Source organism: Drosophila willistoni (assembly GCF_018902025.1).
Source record: "Drosophila willistoni isolate 14030-0811.24 chromosome XR unlocalized genomic scaffold, UCI_dwil_1.1 Seg105, whole genome shotgun sequence".
Taxonomy (NCBI): Eukaryota; Metazoa; Arthropoda; class Insecta; order Diptera; family Drosophilidae; genus Drosophila; species Drosophila willistoni.
Genome location: NW_025814054.1, coordinates 2,078,618 through 2,104,326, shown reverse-complemented (window position 1 = coordinate 2,104,326; position 25,709 = coordinate 2,078,618). Strand labels below are relative to the sequence as shown.

The window sequence follows — 25,709 nt, the reverse complement described above, 5'->3', positions numbered from 1 at the left end:
TATTTATAATTCATTTTACATTAATTTTAATTTTACATTGATTTATAAGTATGGGGAAAAGTGGTTTAGCTTAATGAACGAATTGTGTTTGTTAACCGAGGGTGTACTGTATAGGTATTTTATTAATTAATTTCTCAAAAGAAAAAAAATATTCCCAGAAGGACGTTACTACTTTCATGTTTCAAAAGTCACCCACTCATAGGCATAATTCCCAGGACTTTATCAGATCCTTAACTAAGAGGTTACATCGTTTGGGTAAAGTAATGTTATAGTTTTTCGTTGAGACCATGCTATAAGATCACTAAGACCTTTTTGATTTGGATATTATCAGTATAAATCCTTCAATAATTGCCTTAAACAAAAGGAGGAAGGTCAAAAATAAAAATCTAATAAATGACAGTTTAAGGTTTCGTTTTGTTTTTAGTTTATCATGCTGCCCTCTTTGACTGATTATTATCAGCAACTTAGTTGTCGAATTTCTGGCCTTTCCCAACATCATTTTGCAATCTGGCAGCTTGACAAAATGGAGGATTATGAAACACCCTGTGCTATGTGGCTGGTGCGGAACTTGGCGCTGCCTTTTGGCTGCCATGTGTCTGCTCTGTGTGATGGGGTTTGGCCCCGTCGTCGGCTAACCGGGCAATATGCCAAAACCAACACTAGAGAGAAAGAGAGAGATCTCTCTCTCTCTTTAGATCTTTCTCTCACCAAGAGAGTATGTATCTATTCTTCTCTGAGAGATGCTGCCTCTGCGAAAAAATTTAAAAAACAAAACACAAAAAGTCAAAAAAAAAAAAAAAACAATAATAGCGTAAAATTTCAGTGTGTTCAGTTGATGTCGCGTTTCCATTGATAAGCAACATTTGCTGCGCTAGAAGAAATACACATTCAAACCAAACGCGTGCAAATAATCAAAGAAACAAAAGAAAAAAAAATCGAAAACAAAAAAAATTAATAAAAATAATTCAAAATCACATTATATATTTTAAAATCACACCAAAAAGCGCGACTCTGTGTGTAGAGTAAAACAAATAGAAATAATAATAAAAAAAACCAAATGCTGAGAAATCAAAACAAAATTTTTGACGTAGCCCATTGACCGATAGAACATAATGATGATGATGATGATGATTCTTCAGATTTGTTGCCAGGAGAGGCATGAGTTTGAGTCGTGATTGGAGTGGGCTTGTTTATGCTTCCATTCTTAGGGGCACGTGAGGTGGTCAATTAATTCCTTGGCCTCTGATAAGCCCGACACTTTCAGATGATGATGTCGTTGCTTTGAAAAATTTCATTAGACTTTTACAGATTTTTTTTTTTATTTTTTCTTTTTGTGGGTTGTGAAGAGGGAGGCCCGGTTCAGTCAACTAAAAACTGTGTGTGGCGAGTGTGTGTGGTGTGAGTTGGTGAAGCGACGAGTAAGCTAAGACTGACAATTTTATGTTTATTTCCTCATTGCATAATTGCCAATACAAATGCTGTACGATTGACCCTAATTTATAATGAGACTGCCTTCTACTCCCCCTCCTCCTCTTGCTCCGTCAATTAATTAACAAAAAAAAAAAAAAAACTGCAGAAAGACTGAGAGTGAGACTGAGAGTTAGAGTTTGTTGCTGAGAAATTCTTTTGAAAAAAAAAACAACCCATTCATATGTGTCGTGTGTGCAACGAGAACAAGTAGAAACAATGTGCAGACAATGCCAAAATGCTTACACATTTTTAAGCAGAATAAAATAGTTTACAAAAAAGTTCAACACTTTTGTTTTATGACAACGGCAGAACGAATATTAGTTGCGCTTTTTGAGAGTGAAGTTTAACTCAACAAATTGGGAAAGCAAATTCAACTAATCTAGGCTTGTAGGCTGATTAGCATCCCGTCTTTTCCGTCATTGCTTAATGGCTCTTTTCTTTTCCTCTCCTTTCTTTTTATTCTGCTAAATACATACGGAAAGTGTATTTAGAATAAGTGCCAAAGTAAATTTTCTCGCACATTTTTGTTGTACACTTTTCGTTGGCCTGTCTGTTTGTCTGTCTGTCTGCCTGCCTGCCTGCCTGCCTGCCTGCCGGTTGGTTAGTTGCTACTGTTGCCGAGTTTATTTTCAAATTTGAAATGGTATGCAACAAGCAGCAGCAAGTAGCAACAACAACTACAACATTCAAATTGCAAATTGTCATGTGTTTGCAGTTTTTCCTTTTCCTTTTTGGAATTTTTGCGATGTTGAGAAATTTTTTGCTTCCAGACTTTTGTCATTTCTTTACCGAGTGTTCAACAAATAAATTAATTAAACCATTTTCGTTTTTTTTTTTTGTACTCTTTTTGGGCTTGTTCTTCTTTTGAGGTTTCAGTTGATGTTTCCTTTTTGTGGTTTTGGAAATCCTTTTTAGGAATATTTTCTTATCGTTTGTCCTATTCATTTTGGCTTGAAGCAGCAGAAGAAGGAGCAGCAGCTTATCTGCGGTATTTTCTCATGTTGCTGTCCAGTCAGGTGGGGTTAGGCAGGTCAGTGGCAAGTCAGGGAGATTGGGGGGGTCATCAAAGGGAGGAGATGGTTCTTAAAACTTTCCTTTGTTTTGATTTTGTCGTTATGTTCTTTTCATTATTATGCACTGTCATGACTTATTTATGTATATATATACATACATATAAAAGTGCAGGTCTCCTCTGCTTTCTTGATTTATCTTCATTTTGTTCTTGCATTTTTTTTTTTGACAGACAACTTCCGTTTTGTGTGTGTGTGTGTGCGTGCGTCTTGACTCATCTCTAATTTGCTCTTGCTTTGTTGTGGGTTTTCTTTTAGCAATTAGTTTTGCATTTTTAGTTAAACCAAAGTGGAAAGCATCAACTCTTTTTTCCCTGTTCCATTTGTTTTTTGTGTTTCTTGTGGAAATTGATTTAATGATTTTAATTTTCTATAGATTTCCAATTTGTTTCCACTCATTAATTGTCTTTTGTTTGTTCTCGTTCAATTTATTTTTAGTCGCGTTTTTCATTAATTTTCGCAGCTCATTATACAATACATACAAACAAAAAAGCAACAACACAAAACAAGAAATGTTGAATTTAAATTGAACTTTTTTTCATCTTCTTCTGTGTTGTCGATTTTTCATCGATTTTAATTGGCTCTCTCTCTCCCTCTCCCTCTCTCACACACACACTCTTTCACTCTGTTTGACCTTCGCAGTTTTTCACATGAAAATGTTCATGCATTAAGTTTATTTACTTGGTAAGCCGAAAAAAGAAAACTGAAATTACTTATACGACGCATTGGCCTTCGACCAGCCAGAGAATGGAAGAGAAAGAGAGACGGAGAGAGCGAGACGAAGAGAATAGAGAGTGAAAAGCGAAACGGATGCATTATGTATACGCAACGTCGGTCAACTGAATGAGATAGGGAATGAAAGGGAAGGAGTAACTTAAGGCAATCTGGAGGCATGGTCTATGTCAAATTTATATAATTTTTTTTTTTTTTGTTATTTTTCGTTTGTTTCTTAAAAGTGAATCAACATTAACAATGTGTAAAATGAATCCCAAGAAATTTTTATAAAAGTGCAAACAAACAAAGAAAGAAAAAAAAGCAGAAACACATAACGAAAGAGTAGAGTAAAAGAAAACCATGTGTCTCAGTCTACGAAAACTTTGTAAAGCCTGTCGAGGTCAGTAACTAGTGATCCATGATCTATTTAAATAAATATGTACATTGTACATGCTTAACAGTAAAATTGGAGAAACTTTAAACAAATTAGTATTAATAGTACACTTTTATGGGAAAATTCTACAAGTGCAAAACACAACATTTAACTAATGTGAAGGAAAATTTAAAAATTTGAAATGTCACTGAATTTTTGATTATATTTGGTTGTCGATTGATGTCTTTGTTATCAGCTAAAGAACCAGTTTATTTCGGTATCATCTGAACAAAAGTTGATTATGCGAAAATAAATTTAAGAAGGCAATTCGAGTGTTCACCCTGTGTGGACATTAAGAATTCATAGTTTGGCCTAATGAATAAGGCACGCACATGTCTAATTGCCTCTAAGCATATATCATAAAAATGGTCTGCAAAACAATAGGGAAAGCCCTTTTTGGAGAACAAGTTAGTTAGTTTTGGATTTCCATAATATGTGGTGGTGGCTGTGGCTAGCTTTGTATATATTCCCGATGACAATTGGCTTAGTACCGTTGTCCTTTATGCAGTTTGCCTGTGAGACTGCGCTGAGAGAAAATGTACCAATCATTTATATCTATCGCTGCAAAAGCTGTCCATCCCAGCAACAAGAACAGGATCGTCAGGATCTTTACAAGTGCGTTATGAGTAATGCCACAACAATAGTCCGTTCCATAGAGCTATATGAGCTAGAACCGTTGCGTGAAACAAGAACTATGAATATTTTCCTAATCTATGGTGGTGGTATACCACTTGTGCGTCGTATATTGGATATGCTGAATCGCGAGCAACAGGAAAAGCATGCACATAAGTATCTATTTATATGGCCTATGGCTAATCTGACAGATATGCATTATCTATTCACTGGATGTTGGAGCAAACATGTCATTAACGCTTTGGCCCTAACACAGGGCCCCAAGTTGTATGATTATCAACCGTTTAGCGAAACGGGAATGCTGCAAGTGCGACTTTTAAATGAATCGAGCATTCTATTCGATGATAAATTAAAAAATCTATATGGCCATCAATTGCGTTACTCCATGTTTAGTGATCCATTGCGTTCACGTCCCTTGGGACCGAATGTTACCGTGAATGGTTTTGAGGCCATTGACGGATCGGCAGCTCGCCTCATTGCGATGCAAATGAATGCCACGGCATTATATATAATACCCACAGATAATGATACATATGGCCAATGTTTGCCAAATGGTACGATTACCGGAGTCGTAAGAGACCTAAGATCTGGCTATACCCACTTTGGTCCAAATCGACGATATGTCTTAGATTGCATTTGGCCGCATGTCGAGAAATTGTATCCATATACCCGTAGAGTTATCTATCTGGTGGTGCCAGCTGCAGATCTACGCCCGGAATATTTGATATTCATTCGCGCATTTCGTAATTCCGTATGGAGTTTACTCTTTGGAAATTTTCTACTCGTCTTTACGCTATTTCACATATTCCAGCGACTATTACAACGGATTCGACCACAGGATATTCATGAGTTTCGTTGGTTTGAGATCTTTGAGATGTTTGCCAAAACTCATTTGGGTGAACCAGTGGCCAGATTCACTCAGATAAGTTCATTACGCGCATTTCTCATAAGTTGGATACTATTCAGTTATGTTCTCACAAGTTTCTATTTCGCCAAATTGGAAAGCAGCTTTGTCCAGCCCACATATGAGGAGCAAGTGGACGTTATCGAGGATTTGCCTAAACTTCATGTCAAAGTGCATGCCATAACCAATATGTTTAGAGCCGTTGAAACTGTCTTAACCAAACATCAATATAGTATCATAAGTGCTTGGAGACAAGAGCATTCATTATATTGGACATCGTTTTACTATGAACTAAATGTCATAGATAAAGAACGTCGACCCGCTTTCATTATGCGTGATGAAATAGCCAAAGATTTTGTCGTTATCACGTATAATCACGAGGCTGATCGTCCTAGATATCATATTGTCAAGGAATATCTTCGAACTATGCCATGCACTTATATCGTTCCCAAAGGTTCTGCGTTCTTGTACAAATTTCAATGGTTTATCGTCACTTTCTATGAGCATGGACTATTCGAATATTGGCGTCGCATGGATGTTATAGCACGTCGTCGCCGATCCTTGCAGGATGATGATCAGTATTCCTATCACGGATCGGATGATAGCATAGAGGAACCTTCTGCCGAAGATGATTTCGCTGGCGATGATACTGAAAACTGGCATCAAAAGCAAGTGGTTCTTAGTCTAGAGATATTACAAGGTGCCTTCTATATGTGGCTTGTGGGCATTTTATTAAGTACGCTGGGATTTGTCATCGAAAATGGTTATTTCTATTATCGGCAGAGCAAAAAACTGTGTGAAGAGTGATAACCATAACATTTTCCATATAAAATCGTTTGTAATCTTAAAATGTACTCAAAAATAAAAATTTTTTGATGCGACAAGGCACGCCCAAAGTTCGTTCTCTGATATTTTATATTAACTTATACATAAATATGTTTGTTTGAGCACATATATTGCCTTAGGTTGTTGTGTTTTCAAATGCATAACTACTGCCCACTTTCATGTCAGTTGTCATAGGACAATGATTTGTCTGTGTTCCCCCTCAACGACGTTCCCCTCTGGCGACTTGGTTTGGTTTGGTTTGGCTGCGTGGGCAAGTTACCTAGTCAGCGATCTGTGTCTAAATTTAGGCCATGCTGTTGACAGCTCTTTACCAAAACCACCACCCATCCTCCTCCTCCCGCCCACCACAAATAACAACATTTCTTACACTCCCCTTCTCTCTAACAGTTTTCCCTTTGCCAAAATAAAAATTTTGCTGAGTATAATCCCATGATATCTGTATAAAAATAGAAAGATATTTTGCAAACCATTTAAAATCATTTACTATGGCGAATAACGATATAAATTCATATATACAACTTATAATATATGTATATGTGTTAAATGGATCGACTCTTGTTGGCTAATTAATTAAACAATTCATTAAAAATGTCAAAACAATATAAATAAAAAAGAAAGAAAAAACAACGAAAAAAAAAAAGAAAAATCAAATTACTGCTTCGAACTAGTTATCAATTTTTTATATATATATTTTTTTTTTGGAACTTTAAATTAAAAACACGAATACCTTTCTGCACAACATCATGAAGGGTGGTGGTAATAAACGATATGACCGCAAATCCAGAGATGAAGATTTCGATAAAAATCGTTCTGCACGTTCTGCATCCCGTAGCAGCATGAAAACGGATAGAAATGAAAGAAAGGGCCTGAGTCCATCTGACTATGATAATGCCATGGCCATATTGTCGAGTGATTTTGGGCTTATGCTTGAACTATCACCTCAACTGGAGGAAGTATTTGCCACGGACTCGCCTGAATATAAACAGTCGTGGCTGTGGCTCAATAAACTTTCCACCATGGAGTGCAACACATTGTACGACCGACGCATGCGAAACGTCTATATGAGTCATCTAAGCGTTTGCCTCAATCAAAGGCGACTCTATGGCATCTTTTTGGAATTTCCACCAGAAGATGAATTGATTTGGGTGGATTTTACCGATCATACAATGAATCAACCGCCGTCGACATCGGCGGCATCATGTTGTCCGGAGGCAGGAATGGTCAATAGAGAGATGCCAACATTTTCTGGTCATGACTGCAATATGTCGCGCTATTTGGGCGGCGCTTTAAAAGATCGTCAGCTCGATGATCCAAGTGATCAGGAGCTTCAATGTTTAGATGGTCTTTCGAAGCTAAATTCATGCCGCGCTTACTCAAACGGCTCGACGCCCAATCCTTCGGTGCAACGTTCGAAATCCTCACCACCCAAACTAGCGCCATCGTTTCATAGTTCTAGGAAACGCGTGGCAGATGCTTTCATGGGTAGCATGGATCGTCCGAGAGATGCCGAAGAAGTACGCAAAGATATGACCTACCTGTTGGAACGCATCAAGGCCGAGTTATGCGGTGAAGAGACACGTGAAGAAGATGAATATCTCGAACATGAACTGCAACGTTATAAAGAATTCTATATTCGACACAAGCATGATGATCCTGATTTCGAATTGAATATGGGTGGTGATTCATTGAAACAGCGTTTGCATTTGTTACTTAATATGCAAAACGATTTAATTCAGATATTGTCCGAGTGATAAACGAAAATTTAAGAAAATTTAAATTATCGTTTAGTTTTTAGATATCAATTAAATAATAATTTCCAAATTATATAAAATTGTGTTTTTTGTTTACATTGTGTTTAATTAAATTTACTCTATTTTATGATTAGTTTAACTAATTAATATATTTTAATTGTATATTTTTAGGTCGCAAATCTGTGGATGATACCACTAGTAATAACAACAATCAGCAGCAGCAACAGCAACAACAACAACCACATTCCAACATCAACTCACCACAACGAGTGGCAAATAAACGCAGCAGCATCACCGTCAATATGCCAGCCGCTGGTCTTGGTCAGCGCCCGCCTAGCATTATATCGACAGCTAGTCAAGATGATTGTTTCAATCCATCGGAATCCATGCCCGAGCTAAAAGCCAAACTTCAATCAGGAGGAGGCGGATGTGGAGGCGAAGGCGGAGGCGGCGAAGAGCAACCTCACAGCCTTAACTATGTCGATGTGGGCTATCGCCTCAATCCCGATGGCAGTGAATCACGTGAAGTCTATGGCTCGGAGGCTGAACTCTATGATACGGCCAAGGTGAGCGATATGCAACGCAAATTTCATGGTGCAAATGGATTTGCCCAGGAATCAAGTACGGTGTATGCCATCATTAAACCAGAAGTACAAGATGTTCTGCCCCCAACGGCTCCAGCTCGTGGCGTTGGCGGTGGCGTAGGCATAGGTGGCCACAATATTCAATCTCCGTCATCTGGCAGTGTGGAGAATTCACCCTTACATCGAAGCTCATATAATTCACCACCAGTGGGCGTTGTCTCACCCATTCGAAGAAGGAATAGCAATCAAAGTGAACAGAATAATGGTGGGGGCAGTGCCAAATCGACACCGCCCATGTCGCCAGCTCGTTCGGCTCTGATCAAGGGAATTGCTCCAATTGCCTCTATTGATGCCCACGAGGAGGACGAGGAGGAGGAGCAGCGTGAGACGAATGAATTCGCGCAGGAAGACGAAGAAGATGAACATTTAGCGGTTGAGTATTTTGAGGCATTGGACAACGATGATAATGCTGATGAAGATGTGGCACCCGTTTTGCCCGAACGTCGTCCACCTGCCCAGGGTGGTGTTGGTGGCTTGGATTGCCTGCAAGATTTGGAATATGTCGATACCAGCGCTGGTGAAGATGATGACGATATACTCAATCGTCTGAAATGCAGTAATGATGTCTTGAACGTTGAACTAATTGATGATGTTGTCGATGAGGTGATCAAAGTGCATGTCAATCATACAGTGATGACTGCCACAGTCGCTGCATCTGCTCCTGCACCCACTTCCGCTCAATCTGAACCCGAGAGTCTACCCGATGATATGACAGCTGCCGAGGCAGAGCGATTGTTGAGCTCAAGGTAAGTTTTGCATGTAATTGAATTCAAGTTTTATTAAATTCGATTTAAGCATGTTTAGTTTTGTTGTAGTTCATTAGTGTTGACTAAAAGTTTAAAGTATGTACTTTAAGAATTTCAATTAATATTAGTCAGTCTAAGCTGTCTTTTATGTCTTCACTTTGAGAAACGTTGCGAAATTTCACCTAAACCCCTTTCCTCTTTCTCTACGATGCGGCATGTTAAAAAGGAAGTCTTATAAATACTATAACTTTTTAGTTGATTTAAATTCTTATAGTTGATTTGTTTAATAATTTTAACTTCCTTATGCACTAAGCATGTAAGCCTAATGACCTCTATGTGGGTCAAATTGGTTGAAATTGTTGTTGTTGTTGCTGCTGCTGCCTTGATCTTAGCATTTTATCGTACCATCCGTTCCCTTTCCTTGCATCACTTTTCTCATTCATTTCACTCACATGGTAAAACAAATATTTACCTTTTTAGTCCCTTCTACCTTGCATACATTCACACACTCACACAAAGTCGACAGTTGCTATTCATCATCATCATCATCCACATCCACATACACATCCACATCCACATACACATACACATACACAACATCGTCATCATCTTGGGGGCCACCTACGTAGTGGCTATCATCAACTTTGTTGTAATTGTAAGCTAATCTGTCGCCTGTCAACTTGCTGATGACGCACTGCATCCGGAAAAAAAGTTGAAAGCGCAGAACAAAGAAAAACAGATGAAAAAAACAAAAAAAAAAAAATGCTTGGGGGTTTCACACACACACATACACACACACAGATACAATGTAGTAGTCGGTTTATTTCGCCTTTAAGCCCAAGCACTTTAAGTTGCCAAAACTTTGAACTGCTTTGAACTTTTACAGATTGAACTAACATAGTAGTAGGTGCCAGATTTAGCTTGTTACATTACACTCGCTCGTACCTTACTGGGGCACGGTTCAATTTGTTTAACGATGTTGTCCGACTCTGCAAGTCTGAGGGTAAAGCCAGAAAATGCATTTTGTGTCCCCTTCCCCTCACACCCCATAGTCCTTCATTGCCGTATTGTACATCCTTTTGTAGGTGCGTTGGCTGTTACTATCTTTACATGTCCATCTATCTGAACGGACAATTGCACTTTTTTGCAGGGACTTGGCTTGCTTGGTTAGTTTGTCGGTTGGTTGGTCGGTTGACCCCAAACTAAGTAGATTTTTAGACAGTCATTCTTCACATTTGCCATACGCCTGCATTGACTTGCCATTGATTTATTGGATGTGTAAAAGGCTAAAAAGAAGGATTGCTTTTTGCCACAATATAAAAAGAGGGCTCTACATGGAAATCCTTTTGAAACTAAACTCGTTACACACATGTTAAATTTAGTGCCAATTTTAATAGAAACGGTTAAGCAAAACTCTAATTGTTGGACAATTATAAGGAACTGATATACATTTGTATACCATGTGCTATCAAAAAAAGATCAGGAAAGTTAATAAATTAAGTCAACAAACGCTGTTCTGAGTCTTGCATAGAAGTCGCCAGAATTCATCTACTAGACAGAAAACATTTTTGCGACCCCATAAAGTGTAGGTACATAGACATGTACATATATGGAGACTTACACCTCTGCTCGTTTTAATAGACTCAAGCGACCGGTGCTATATTCCCTTCGAGTGTATGTGGGTCGTGTGTGTTGTGGCAGCTCTTTAAAAAGTATTAAACTGCAATTTTCCATGCTTTGTTGACTTTTTGATAGTTTTATGGGGTCGTGCAATTTGGACTTTGCTTTATTTCGATTATTTTTATAGCCAAATTCGAAGGGTATGTACAATTTGAGTATCAGTTTGCCAAACCCTTTGGGAAAAAGGCCATTCACTTGATGGCCATCCATATAGCAGCTCTATGTCTCTCTCTCTCTCTCTGTAGCGAAATTGCCGATATTTTTCCCATATCAATTTCATCTGAAATCAAAAGTTTTACTGTTTTTATTGACTTCGGATACATTCGTAGTTATTTGAGTGAGGGTATAGAAACTTTGCTTATTCCAGAAATAGACTGGCCCTTCGATATTGTGTTTTTTTCTTTTCTGTTGGGCGCCAATTTATCATGACTATTACAGGGAATAATTTTTTGGGTTTGCGGCGAGCCCCTTCACTTACGTTTTCAACGCTCTTGGCACGCAAATAACCAATTTCAGTTTTGCCATCATAGTTTCTTTTCGTTTGCCTCTGAACTCTCTCTCTCTCTCTCTCCTGGCTTCCAATATATGTATATATGTTGTTGCATACGTCAATTAGGCAACCATTTTTCGACCGAAATTTATTATGCCCTCACTACGTGCTCACCTCCCACCCTCTGTCTATCACTTCATAGTAAGAAAAGACTCAAATGCACGATTTTCACTCAAAAAATACTCAACAAACGAACGAACAAATGAGTGAGAGAGCGAGCAGGCTAACCGAATGAGTGAGAATTATCAGAATCCTTCTCTGTTGCTCTGTTGAGTGGTTTTTGTGTTTGTGCAGTCAGTTTTCGTCCTGCCCCAATGTTTTGCTGCATGCAACGCAACTCTGGAATCACATGCTCGCCGTTCGTTCAACGTGTCGCACGGCTAACAATAAAAAAAAAAACAACAAAAAACCTAAACTAAATAATCATAAACAAAAAAAAAAAGAAGAAAATAAAGAAAAAAGGCGAACAGAAAATAATTATTAAACGTTAAACAGAAAATGGGAGAACGTCGTTTTTAATTAACATTTTTGTTTTTGTTGCTGAACTTTTTCCGCTGCTTCTGCTTCTTCGGTGTCAAAGCGGAAATAAGTTTTAATTAAATGAAAAAGTTTAAGTGAAATATTTAAGTGCCATATAAGGTTTTCCTATTTTCTTTCTCTCTTTTTTGACGCACGTGTGTGCGTTTCTCACTGTGTGTTTGTGTGTGTGTGTGCAAAAGCATTTTTGCGGTAAAAGGTAACAAAAAAATCTTATTATATATTTTTCATTGAAACGTTGCGTTATGCTGATGACATTTCAGTTCTCATTTTCTTTTTGCCATTTTCCTCTTTCCTTTTGCCAATTCCTGTGTTGACGCTGATAATGATAATGACGATGATGATGATGATGATGATGACGATGATGAGAATGAGAATGTCTGACTTTTTATTATGTTGTTCTCTTCAGGTTGATTTTGGTTTCATATCCTGTGTGTTGTTGGCAGTCATTATCATTGGCTTGTTGGCTTTTAATTAGACCAACTGCCATGCCCCAAACATGTGCGCCCAATCCTTCCCGCCTCTCCAGTTTCTCCTACTGCTGCTGCTGCTGCTCGTCGTTGTCGTCACCTCGTTAGTGGCCAGTAGTATCGTTTCTGTGGTAATTAAATGAGCTTACATCAATGTTAATGGGATTGGTTATGCGGTGCCTGCAACAAGGGCCAGAGGAGATGGACAAGGACGACGAGTTGCTGGATCAGATTGAATGTTGCCTGTTTGAAGAGTTTTGTGGCTTTGTGTAATAGTATCTCTCTATCTCTCTCTCTCTCTCTCTCTCTCTCTCTCTCTCTCTCTCTCTCTCTCTCTTACACACATTCTCTTTTACTCTCTCTCTTTCTCTCTGTGTGTGTACTCTAATAATGATTAGATTAATCACATTGATGGGTTAGTTAGTAGTATCTGTCGAGTTCCACGAGATGGCCTGTCATTTTGGTTTTGAACTTTTCGTAATTAATTTTGTAATTGCCGCGAATTGATTCAACTGTATTCCAATTTAAAAATTCTATGTCATTCAACATCCAGGAGACAGGATTCATTACTCCATTCTTTGTCTTGCTATCCATTGAGTTGCCTTTTAAAGCTTATTTAAACTTAACGAGTAAGAAGTAAAGGCGGGACAAGTAGTCGTGATTTGAAAGTGGCTTGTGTATTTAGTTGAGTTAACTAAGCGATTTGTACTTTTTCTTTACTCTATACTTTTAAAGCATGCATTTCTTTTTGTTTTCGTTGCTTAAAATGCTAAAAAGGATTTGGAGAAGCAAAGAGAAACGAACCTCAATGCGGCTTCAGAAAATTCAAATTAATTTGATTATAAACAAATGGTAAATAAAAGTTGTTCGAATATTGAAAACTTTCTGTCACACTTAATGAAATTATTTGACGGAGCAATGGATAGAAAGTGCATCCTCGTCTCTCTCTCTCTCTCTCTCTCTGTCTCTTGGTTTCGTTTTACTAGCTTTGAGACATATTTTTGAAACCTTTGTAATTTTTCTACTCCTATGCAATATATTAATAATCATAGTCAAAACTATCTCTCCTATCGTTTGATTTGGTTATATTGCATTGCATATCGATTTTGAAATCTTTAACGCACATTAAACTTAACCCTCCTTTAATAAGCAACTGAAAAATTTTGATGCAAAAGTATTTTGATAGTTGAATGGCAGGAATAGGATATATGTATATTTAACTATATTGTTGCTCTCTAAACTTTTCCATATGGGTGAAAATTAATAAATTTTGCATCATCCCGACCAATATAGCCACTGGCACATGGACAAAAGTGCAAGTTATTCAATTTTGTGTTTGGTTTTTTTTTTTTTTTTGCTTACTCTCGGAAACTACATAATTGTAAAACTTCACTTCACTTATTTAGCCCAAAGCCAACTCGTTATTTTTCAGTTTCCCCTTTTACTCTATCTGTCTCCCTGGGTCTCCTGCAGTTCTTTGCCTAGAAAATTTAAATTCATTTGAAGCTTTCAGCTAAGGGAAGAGAGAAAAAAAAAAAAAGAAAAAAAATATCACACATACGCAGTGGTGACTTGCTTAATGCCAAACAACTAGCAACCAAACTAGTGGTTAGTGTGTGGTGCTGGTATTCGAGTAAGGAGTGAGGAGGGGTAACAGTAACTAAGCGGGTCTTCTTCGGTTCCTCGACTGTCTCTCTGGCCTGCAATTTACATAAATTGCAATAGGAGGAGCAGCAGCTGGAGTAGGAGCAAAAGTAGTGGCCATGTGTTGATGATGTCCTTGTCGTCCCAGAAAATCGCCTGGCCACAAAATTCTGTGTGTTTGCTAAGCAGTACGAAAGGAAGGGCAGGACGGTGTAGGCGATGAGCAAAGCGAGGAGACGCAGCTGCAAGTCCAACTAACTCTCATTTATCTTTCAGGCAACAGAAGAGTGATACAGAGAGAGAAAGTGTGAAAGAGAGACAAACTCTTCTTTTACTTTTTTTTTTGGCGTTTTTGCTTTCTTTTCTCTTTTTTTGGCAGCCTGCCCAACAGCTGAGCTTGAATTTGTCCTTGACACGTGACTGTTTTGTCGTGCCTCCTTTGCCTCTGCTTTTGAATACCCTGTAAACATAAGGTTCAAAGGGTATACTTAAATCTGAAAAATTCCGAAATTTGCCGCCTACAACATAAATAATAAATTAACATCATCCTATTATGATCCTAAAGGTATAAAGAGAGAGTGAAAAAAGTAAAGGGTATCACAAAATTGCATCGCAAAGTCTACAACAAATTTGTGCCTCGCCTTTTCACATTTGCCTGGCAATTTGCTGGTCAATTGTAGACAAATGCAAAAGGAACTAGTTTCTACTTAGCCCCTTTAGGCATGAAGCGCGTCTTTTGCTGCCATTTGCAGCTTTATTTTAATAATTTTCTGGCGGTTTTGAACTTTATCTTCCTATTTTGCTGCATTTTTTCGCCCACTCTCCCTTTCTCAAGTTTTGCTTTTGACTGTTTCTAAAAGAGGTTTTACTATAGAAAGACCAAGAGACTGAGGGGATATTTTTTGTTTCATTTTCTCAGGCACTTTTTTTTATTGTTGAGAGGAGAGTTTTTTCTTTTTTCGTAACTTCTTTGCCGGGGCGTTGTAATCTTATTTGTGTGCTTGGCTTATCGCACGCTCTGGCCTTAGCTCAATTGCAACAAAAATAATGCAGGGAAACGGTGGAATATATGAGCGAGGCGGACGGTAAAAAATGTTGCTGGTGTGTGTGTGCATTGCATTGCAAAAGTTTTAAAGAATAAAAAAAAGGAAAAACCCACCAGCACCAACTTGGAAATGGAGCATCCAAATGGCGATGGCCCATTTGCTTGGTATTTATTTCAATAGCTCTTGAGATATATTACGACTAGGTAATATTCTCTTTTCGATGTAGGCAAGAACATGTCGTTTGTTTGATGTTTGATTTTTGAGAAATCCATTAAAAAAGGTTTCATATAATGTAATGAATGCATTTGCCAACATTTGAACTCAACTACTTATGTTTTGTACTAGTTATTTTCTAAACAAAAAAAAGATCAATGTGGATGGTCATCAATTTGTTCGGCTTTGATGTTTTCAGGTATTTTCCAGTTCACTTAAAGAGAAAAGTGTTTGATATACCTGTATACATATATATTTTCCTTTTTGCCATTTATAGCATTGTCCATCTTACTAATGCATTGTGGAATAAAAGAGCTCTGGGTTCTATGGTTGCCCTTGGTCCCACTTTCTCACCTACTCGCGCACTTCACTCGGTGTACATTGGAAGTTTATCGTAATATTTACACCTTTGGCACCACTTTTGTTGTGTGTTGTGTGCTTCTGTTTTGTTTGCCCAAAGTTTTGCGCGTAAATTTTAGTTTTCAAGTGAAAATACTTGAATTTATTTGATGGGATGAGGCGAGGAAGGAAGAGGACGAGGAGGAGAAGGAAGAGGAAGGGATTAAGTGACACATGGGGATATAAATCCTAATTGAAGGATTCAAGATAATTACAGAGAGGGAGAAATCGAGAGATAGTTAGAAAAGCAGTGAGAGCGAAGAGAAAAGTTAGAGAGATAGAGAATTTATATTCCGATTTGAGCTCCAGCTGTGATGCTTCACACGTTGATTGCCTGACTGCCTGCCAAAATGAAAGGCTTCTGTTGCACTCTGCTCGCTCACTCTCTCTTTCTCTCTCTCCCCTCCCTCGCTGCCTACCCCTCTCGTTCTCTTGGCTATGTGAAAGTGTTTCAGTTCTCCACTTTGGTTTTATGTGCCAAAGCACTTTGAAAGTTTTTGTGCATTTTAGTTGCAAGTTATGTGCAGTTTCGTTTTTCGTTTTTTTGCCTCTGTGCTTTTTGTTTCTCCCCCTTTTTTCAATTTTATTTTAAGCCCATCGCCCCTCCCCCGCACCCAAACGAATTATTTTTAAAACTGTTTTGCATTTGGTTTTGGGGGATAAAATATTTTTAGCATACTTTTCTGGGCAAAAAGCAAAAGAAATAAAAAGTCGTCGTCAGGTAACTTTTCCCTCAAAAACAGCAAAAAGACCCAAGAAGAGCTTTGTTTTTCATTGCTCATTGCTCGTTTTCATGGATTGCAACTTTTCAAGCATTTAATTACCACAATTTCATCTCTCTCCATCCTACCATCTCTCCTGTTATTGTTCGTAATCTTTCTCTGTCTCGCTTTGGCCTGCTCTTTGTGGCTTTTGAGAGTATGTGGCATTTGCTGTTTCTGTCATCTCTATCAATGAGTTTTCAATTGGCATGTTCATCACTTTGCGTGCTTCATGCTGCTATTGCTGTCTCTGACTGCTCTTTATGTTTTTCTGTTGACATTGTTGTTGCTATTTTGCTTTTTGTTATATGCGGGACGCACTCACTCACACACACACACGTACACAAACAGCATTCAGCAAAGACAGCCAACACGTACATGCGTATGTATGTACAGAAATATAATTGTTGCCAAGTTGTCATTTTCAACATTGTCAACTGCCAAACATGGTCGCAGCAGCCATGAAACTCTGACTCCCTCAAGGGGGGAGCCACAAAAAACACTAAACGCTAAGTGATTATAATGTGTCCACAAAGGAATCGGGATAAGTTGAGCCAGTCATTTCCCTGATCCTTGATTGATATGCTTGTAAAGTGAATGCTGTTTCGCGAATATAATGGAAACCAATTTAGTTGAAGCATTTAAATCGGTGAACCATTCTGAACAAGATCAAGGACTACTCCTACTAGACATATATATGATGCAATTCTTTAGCTACGTCCATGGTTCATATCCATTATGCTCTTATTGTCTCTGTGTTGCTTTTGCTGGTCTCTCTGCCTGTCTTTCTCTTCCACTTCACCCTTTTGTGATTTTCTTGTTGCATACTTTTCTGCACAGGCAGTCAATATAAATGTTATCGTTGTTGTTCGTGTTGCTATTGTTGTTGACATACAACAGTGTGTTATATACCCTTGCCAATGATGAAGGGCATATGCATTTCGTGAAACAATGAATGATCACTTGACAAGAAAAGAGTATAAATGAGTCGACACATTTTTGTCACAGTCATTTCGATTTATTCTCAACGCTTTTCGTTTTATTTTGTTTTTGGTGTAGCGTGTACGTGTTTGCCATGATAAAATTGTATTTTCAATTTGCCAATTTTCCATTGTTGTGTTAGTTGACAATCTTTTAAGCGCTTTTCAGCATATTAGACAAATATATTTAAGCGGGCGAAGAGTTCGTTCGTCCTCCCCATCCCTCTTAATTTAATGCCGTTGTCATTTACCTTGACTTTTTTGCGGCGATTAGATGGCTCTCTCTCTCTCTCTCTCTTGTCTATTCAATTCTAATTCATTTCGAGTAGCTATTAATAAACAAAAATGCTGCTTGTAAATTGTAAAACTCACAACTGACTAAACATAAATTGTGTTAAATTTATCACACACAAACACAAACACACAGTGAACACAACAATGGACAGAAGGCAGGGCAAGGCTAAAGCTACAAACCAGACACATGACGTCATTGTGGGCCAGGGCCATATCTGAAAGCACTCAAACTCAAAAATTGAGAGCGAATGAGCTTAAAGCTAGAGTAAGCGAGCTAAAGTGAGTGGCTTTTCTGCCACTGATTTTGCTCATTCCGTTGCTTTACGTCGCTCTCTTTCTATCGCTCTGTTAATGTCTATCTCTTTCGTTTGTGCGTGTTTTTGTGGGTTAAGGCTTTTGCTTTACATTGTGGTTTTTGTCTTCTTTTGCGTTTATTGTTTAAATTAATTTAAAATGTATAACCCAAAAAATAAAATGGGAAACAACAAGAAGCAGCTGAGTGACCTTGTTCTAACTACATCAAAATGCCACCCGACCATATGTTCAGCCCTAATAAGTAGGCTATACAAAAAGTGTTGAAGCTTAGTTTGCGTGTGTGTGTGGGTTTTGTGTGAGTATTTGCTTCTATTTGCTAACAAATACCAACGTTTCACCCTTTAATTTCTCTCCTCTTTTGGCATAATTGCATTTGTCTTTCACATTTCCTTAACTTTTTCACTCTTGTTGTTGTTGTTGTTCCCTTTTTTAACCGCCAACGACGTTGCTGCCGCCGCCCGGCACTTTTCCATCTTATGCGTTTATTTAAATATCGTTAAAGTTGATGCCCATTGTCGTTGTTGTTGTTGTTGTTGTTCTTTGTTGCTGCTGCGGCTTTGCGCTTATTTTTCATAATTATTTTTTCCGCTGCGAAACTTTGTCATTGTCGTTGTTGTCGTCGTTTGCCTCGCACGTCATATGCTGCGTATGCGTAATATTTCGTTTCGTTTTATGCATGCAATACCCTCTATATGTATATTTGTGTATGTGTTTATGTATATGCGTTGTGGCTTTAGACCCAGCGTGAGGGCACGGGCGTAGATGTCTGTGTGTGTGTGTGTGTGTGGGGGGGGTGGTGGTCTGACAGTTGTCATTGCATAAAATCCACAGGGAGTCTACTTTTTAATCTGCGAAAATTCCAAATCATTAATTTCAAATCAGTTATGGTCAGTCTATTACCAAAGATTATAATACTACAGTTGTTTACAGATTACCAAGTTTATATATGAATAAACTAAACAATTAAGCTATTTACAGATCATTCAAAGGTGAAAACGCTAAATTTTAGAATAGGCAAGGATAATGAATTTCTATATCTAACAATAAGCTGTCTCATTACACAGTCTAATTTGATTTTTGTCCTCGTCCAACACCCATGATCTAGATGGATTTCTGGTTAATACTGTTAGTTGGTATTTTTATTTTTTTTGTGTGCCACATTCCATAGCAACTAAAATTGGAGCGGAACGTGTTGTTATTTTGATTTTAATTATAAAACTATAGCGTTATGCTAATTTCTCTTTTTTTTTTTATTGTTTAGCCCCAGCTGCCGGGCAACAACGGGAGAAGAAAATAAAAATGTTGTGGCAAATTGAAAGGTGGCTTATCCATCCAACCCTCCGCCATCCACCATACCACCACTTCATCCCATTGCAACGCCAACTAAATATTCACTCTAAACCGCTTAGCTCAACCTTTCCACCGATCTGTCCCACTCAACTCCCGTGACTCTCAGCTAACTAAATCGGTTATTTCAGTTGTTATTGGCTTAGAGGAGAGCAACAAGAAGCAGATAGCGGGCAGAGGGGAAACAGAAGGAGGCAGGCAAATCATGAAGTTTGAATTGGATGTTTGCAAAATCTCGCATGGCTAATTGTTTAATTGCATTTTATTGGCGGCTAAGCGGATTTGAGTTTTTCACATTGGCACCCGGAGGGGTGGAGTATTTATTTATTATTTTTTTAATGCATTGAACAAAAACGTATAGCATATATTAAGGGGAAAATTTAATATAAAATCAAATTAAAGTGGTTTTAGACTGCTGACACCATAAGAATCTAGTAAAGAGTTGACTAACTTTTACTATCGTATTTGTTATTATTGGATAAATAATAATAATAAAATTGAATACTTGCTGAAATGCAATGCTTTTTCCAATGGTCTGGTATTGAATGGATAGATGGAAAATAACTTTTGACAGCTTTTTGATTATGGACTTGTCATATTCGCAAAACGAACGAATGAGCCAAAAAATAAAAAAAAAAAACGGCCAAAAAGTGAACAACAATGACAGGCTAATTATAGTTGAAATTGCAATTACATAAATGTAGTTGGGTCTAAAAAACCTCATTTAAATGCATGACAACACACACCACACTCATACACACACAAACACACACGCATATGCACACACCTGAGTGAGAGAGGAAAATAGGTGGGCAATAGCGCTGGAGGATGGCACTTTTGTTCAGCTTAGTTGTCTAACTGTCTAGTTGGGAGAGGTGCTTCTACCACTCCTCGTCCCTCCTCATTCTCCCTTCATTATCAACAACATAATCAACCACTTACTACAACAACTAAACTGACTTTTCATTGTGCATATGCATGTGTCTGTGTGCTGGTGTGTCTCTATTTCTGTATGTGTGAGTTAATGATTAGCAACGTTGCCGTTGTCGTCTGTAATTAACAAAAACACACACACATACACACCAACAGAAAGAGATTTCCACCTTTTCTTTTACCTGTCTACTGCCTGCCTTCTCCCTACCTTGGCTTGCTTACACGTGACGTCACGCACAAGTGAGAGTGACAAACACTTAAACGTTAAATGCACCCAGGCTGAGGCATCCCTCTCCCTCTCTCTCTCTCTCTCTCTCTCTCGCTCTCTCTCTCTCTCTCGCTCTCTCTCTCTCTCTCTCTATCCCTCTCACTCTCTCGTAATACAGTTCAGGTGTCATTGCGTGTGCAACACGGCGTATGCGACATAACTTTACTTGCATTCGCTCTTATTCTCTATCCCCGCACTCTCTCTCGGTCTCTTTCGTATACTCCATGCTCTCGCTCTTTGTCTCATCTAGCTATCTCGCTCTGCGACGTGCTCGTGTAAGCGTGCATGTTTAATTTGGCATTGCATACTTTGCGGCGTTGCATTGCAATTTTTATATACTTGAAGCTGAGATTTTATTACATACTCTACTACTCCCATGTGAAGTTAGTTTATACATGTGAGTGTGTGTGCGTGTGGGTGTAGGGTATGCCATTAAAATGGGCAAAAGTACTACTAAGCACACATATTACCATAGATTTAAGTGAATTTCATAAAAATAAAAATAGAGTTAACAATGTTATCACAATTTACTCTGCAAAGTAAAGTAAAAGAAGCCAAGGAAAACCATAGTCCTTAGAATGCCATTTGTTTCTAATAAAAAAAGTAAATTAGTAAATTAATTGTCAATTAAACATCTGTTCTATTTATTGAAAACTTTTTATATTCTTATTGTAGGAAAAAAAATTTAAGTGGTTCCATTGGGTTACCTTTAGGTCTTTTGCACTCTGCATTTGCTAAATGACCTTCAAAATGGTTAAATCTCCCTTTTTTTTTTTTACTTTTTAGTAACTTTTACTTAATAAGAAGAACTATATATAACACATATAAGTATAAGAAGTGATTTTTCTAATGACTATTAGTTTGGTTGGAAAGTTTTTAATAAACTGCAAAAGATGGCTTTGAACCTTGGCCCCCGTCATAAATTGCCAGTGTAAATTAAAAGTGCATTACATTTTAATTGCACTCACACACACACACACACGCACTCACACTTCGTTGTTTGCCCTTTCCCCAATCCCCTCGACTTTACCGCGTTGCTCTTCAGTTCACTCAGCTTAATTATAGTTATTATATGCAATTTAATTTTATTTACACGAGCGTTTTAAATGTAAGTTTATTAATTTTTAAGCATGTAGCATATATAATATATTGTCTTATTTGTATTTATTGTACTTACATTTAAATATGATTTGCATGTGCCATTTTATTTAAATATTTCATTTCTTTTTCTCTTTTTGTTTTTTTTTATTCTCATTCTCTCTATTTGTTGTTTCCATTGAATTTTATTTTATATATTTATGGTAATTTGCCTGCTTATTGTATGTGTGTGTCCTGTCTTGTGTCCTGTGTATTATCCTGTTGCGCTGATATTGCAGCATTTTGGAAAGCAAAATCAGGTTTGCATTCAATAAACATATAAACATATAGATATATATATATATGTGTATATTTGATTTTACACCAAGTTTGTTGTCGCTAACACAATTTCATTCTATCGCCAATTTGTTGGCATTTTTACAGACAACAGTCGCTGCTATCGGACGAACAGGCTAAAGAAGTTGAGCAAATACTCAATGCAGCTGCCCCCAGTGTGGGTGTGGCAGTAGCTGCAGTTGTTGCCACAGCAACATCACCGACCAGCATTAAGAATCTCATTGAGGAATTGCCAGGAGGGCAAACGCAATCAATTGCCAACGGGGAACAGAAGCAACAGCAGCAGCAACAGCAACAGGATATACAAATTGCAGCTGTTCCTGCTATCATTGAGGAGACGACACAGGAAAACGAGGAGGACGACATCAACGAAGAATCGGAGTTGAACCTGCAAGAGAAGCAACAGCAGCAACATCATCAATTGGCGGAGAATATTGATGACGAGGAGGACTCTGATGACGTTGAGGCTTTGGATATTGTTGGCATTGGTCGAGCTGCTTCATCATCGGCATTAAATGCCACCTATGTGAGGGCACAAGATAGCACCGAAACAGAGCCAACCACAACGACACCATCGACCACACGCCATGACGATGATGAGCCAGAGTGGCTGAGAGATGTCCTTGAGGCACCCAAACGTAGTCTAGAGAATCTATTAATCTCTTCTTCATCTTCGGTTCGTGGTCAGGAACAGCAACAACAACAGCAGCAGCAGCAGCAACAACAACAACATTCCGATCTTAATAGTACTTACAACGTGGGCGGTGAATCGTTACACGAATCAATCGTATCGGTTGAATCCACCCAATCGGATGCCACACTCAATCAGACCACAACCATAGATGATAGCATCATCTCAAGCAAACACAATTCCACTTACTCTCTGGCAGATGCCGAACAGGCAACCAACTCCACAGTCCTAAGCACTGGCCTAACTGAACTCGATGATAGTCAATATTATATACCCGAATATCCACCCGTTCGTAGCAAGGAAGTGCTTGTCGAGGCTGGTGTTCACTATTTCGAAGATGGTAACTTTTGGATGGAAGTGCCAGGTAAATAAATGAGATTTCGATACAATTGATTGAACAAACGTTTCAAATTTGATCTTTTTTCCGTTTGTAGGTCTCTTAGACTTTGACGACGACGACTGCTCCTATCCGCCCATAACAGTGCGCAAGAATCCCAAAGTACGCTTCAGTTCGGGACCCATTCACGTGTATTCGACATTTTCGGTTAATGATTACGATCGTCGCAATGAAGATGTTGATCCTGTGGCCGCTTCAGCGGAATATGAGCTGGAGAAACGTGTGGAGAAAATGCACGTCTTTCCAGTTGAATTGATGAAAGGTCCTGAAGGTTTGGGTCTAAGTATAATTGGAATGGGCGTTGGCGCCGATGCTGGCTTAGAGAAATTGGGCATATTTGTTAAGACAATTACCGATAACGGAGCTGCGGCTCGAGACGGTCGCATACAGGTAAGAGATATATTAAGTCATTCAGGCCCAAGCACATTAAGCTATACATATATGTTGTTTCCCATTTGTAGGTCAACGATCAAATTATTGAGGTTGACGGAAAAAGTCTGGTTGGTGTCACTCAAGCCTATGCTGCTTCAGTTTTACGCAACACATCTGGTCTAGTCAAATTCCAAATAGGACGCGAACGTGATCCTGAAAACTCGGAGGTGGCTCAATTGATACGTTTGAGTTTGCAGGCCGATCGTGAAAAGGAAGAGCGCCTAAAGAGGTACTAAGAATCAGAATAATTTGATTTTGATTGATCAAAATTAATCTGTACTGTGTGCTTTCTCTCCCTCTAGGCAACAAGAGGAGTATTTGCGTCGTACTCTCGACTATTCGGAGGATTCTACACAACCCGTGTCAGCCAATTCGAGTGTGTGCGAGGGACCATCGAGTCCCGTACAGGTTGAACATCCAATGGAGGTCGAGGCCACTCATTCACAGGAGGTAGAGTCCTTAAAGCGACTACTACAGGAGGTAAGTTGGGCTACCCCCAAAATATCATAGAACAATGAACGTAATGGAGGCTGTTTAATCGACCTAATTAAATATTATATATGTATATACTTATTCATATATATAACCGTATATGTATGTATGTGTGTGTGTTCTCTTTTTTTCTCTACTTTTTTGCTGAATTTCATCATGGATTTCATTTCATGGATATTGAAATGCAGCATAAAGCGGTAATTGGATAATGGAAAATGTTTATTTCAAATCAAAATCGATCAAAACAAATTGTAGAGCACAGTATCAAACACATTTTAAAAACCAACAATCATATCTCTATAATTATATATTTAATTTTAATTTTTGTATTTAAATTTATTGTTGTCGTTTGTTTTTTTTATCTTTTTCATTTGATTTCCGCCCCAAAAAAAAAAAAAAACTATCCAGAGCGAAATGGCTTGCCTGGTGAAAGAAGAAATTATTTTAAGTCTAAAACGAAAGGTTTGTTATTATTTTTATTTCTATTATTTTTGTATCTTCTTTGTCATCATTTTTTGTATACCTAATCCCCCGCCATCATTATCATTATATCAGTATCGTTTCATTAGTAATCCGAGCACCATATTAAATTTCAATATAAACCATTCAACTTGACTAATATTTCAAATCTTTTCACTATTCTACTCTAGCTGGTCAAGCTTGAAACTACGGGCAATGAGAATGAATTGCTTAGCGAACGACTGCGTCAAAGTGAACGAGAATTGGGCAACATCAAGAAGGAGGCAGCCAACTTGCAGAATATGTTGCAGCAATCGCAAGCCCAGTACATGGCATTGGATAAGAAATATAACAAGGCCAAGCGACTGGTACGCGAATATCAGCAGCGTGAACTGGATATGTGCCATCGTGAGGAGTTCTATCAGCAGCTATTGCAGGAGAAGGATACCGAATATAATGCGCTGGTCAAAAAGTTAAAAGATCGTGTTATCAATCTGGAGCATGAGCTGCAGGAAACTCAACGTAAGGCTGGTTTTCCCGTTGGTCTGCCCTATGATAGTGCCACCTTAAAATTGACACCACAAATGATGCGCAAAGCTCCACCAAAGCCATTGTTTCACAAATTGGAAACGGAATTATCCGATACGGAAATCTCGGATCTATCACCCGATGGCGATGGCGTCAAAACGGCTACTGTGGAGCGTAAGGTGCCCGTAAAAGATGAATTAGATGCGGCTGTGCCGCAGCATGAGCTCTTGGATAATTCTGTGAATAAAACCAAAATCGAATTGGGTGAGTTTGAAAATATATATATTATTTAGTCGTCATATCCAGTTCAACATTCGTACAATTCCCAATAAAATGAGAAAAACAATAAACAGAAAAAGGCAACCGAAAAGTCAAAGACATTTTCTGTTGCCATAAAATTGGATTTTTCTTTATGCTGCCTTTTTTTTTTTTGCTATAGCATACTTTTCGGTTGCTTTTTTCTGCTAGAGAACATTTTCACTCCCTTTTTTTCACCATTAAGTTATTTTTTTTTTCGCTTATTGTTTTACTCTCAGTCTCTATCTACATACAGTCAGCAAAAAAAGTTTAAGTAAACTGCTTAAATTAATTTTATTTCTATTAGTACCCGTTCCATAATGGGAAAATT

At 38.2% G+C, this 25,709-nt stretch overlaps 2 protein-coding genes across 11 annotated transcripts in view; both read left to right on the top strand.

Moving 5' to 3' along the window:
* Positions 1 to 25,709, top strand: part of LOC6645036 — a 68,845-nt gene that overhangs the window by 31,780 nt on the left and 11,356 nt on the right. For 5 of the 10 annotated variants that reach the window (XM_047011702.1, XM_047011701.1, XM_023177192.2 and 2 more), the window contains exons 4-11: positions 7,993 to 9,211; positions 22,025 to 22,045; positions 22,170 to 23,137; positions 23,208 to 23,560; positions 23,632 to 23,831; positions 23,905 to 24,082; positions 24,503 to 24,556; positions 24,745 to 25,345. In XM_047011702.1, coding sequence (XP_046867658.1) covers positions 7,993 to 9,211; positions 22,025 to 22,045; positions 22,170 to 23,137; positions 23,208 to 23,560; positions 23,632 to 23,831; positions 23,905 to 24,082; positions 24,503 to 24,556; positions 24,745 to 25,345 — 3,594 coding nt within the window. Of the gene's footprint in view, positions 1 to 7,992; positions 9,212 to 22,024; positions 22,046 to 22,169; positions 23,138 to 23,207; positions 23,561 to 23,631; positions 23,832 to 23,904; positions 24,083 to 24,282; positions 24,292 to 24,502; positions 24,557 to 24,744; positions 25,346 to 25,709 lie in introns of all 10 variants that reach the window. The other 5 variants (XM_023177196.2, XM_023177194.2, XM_023177193.2 and 2 more) reach the window with 2 other exon arrangements.
* On the top strand, positions 6,715 to 7,857 carry LOC124460581. The gene has a single exon (XM_047011703.1). It carries the CDS (start codon positions 6,814 to 6,816, stop codon positions 7,819 to 7,821), a length of 1,008 nt encoding a protein of 335 aa, XP_046867659.1. The 5' UTR covers positions 6,715 to 6,813; the 3' UTR covers positions 7,822 to 7,857.

Coding starts and splice junctions, on each gene's coding strand:
- LOC124460581 (XM_047011703.1), top strand. CDS start 6,814: ATGAAGGGTGGTGGTAATAAACGATATGACCGCAAATCCAGAGATGAA.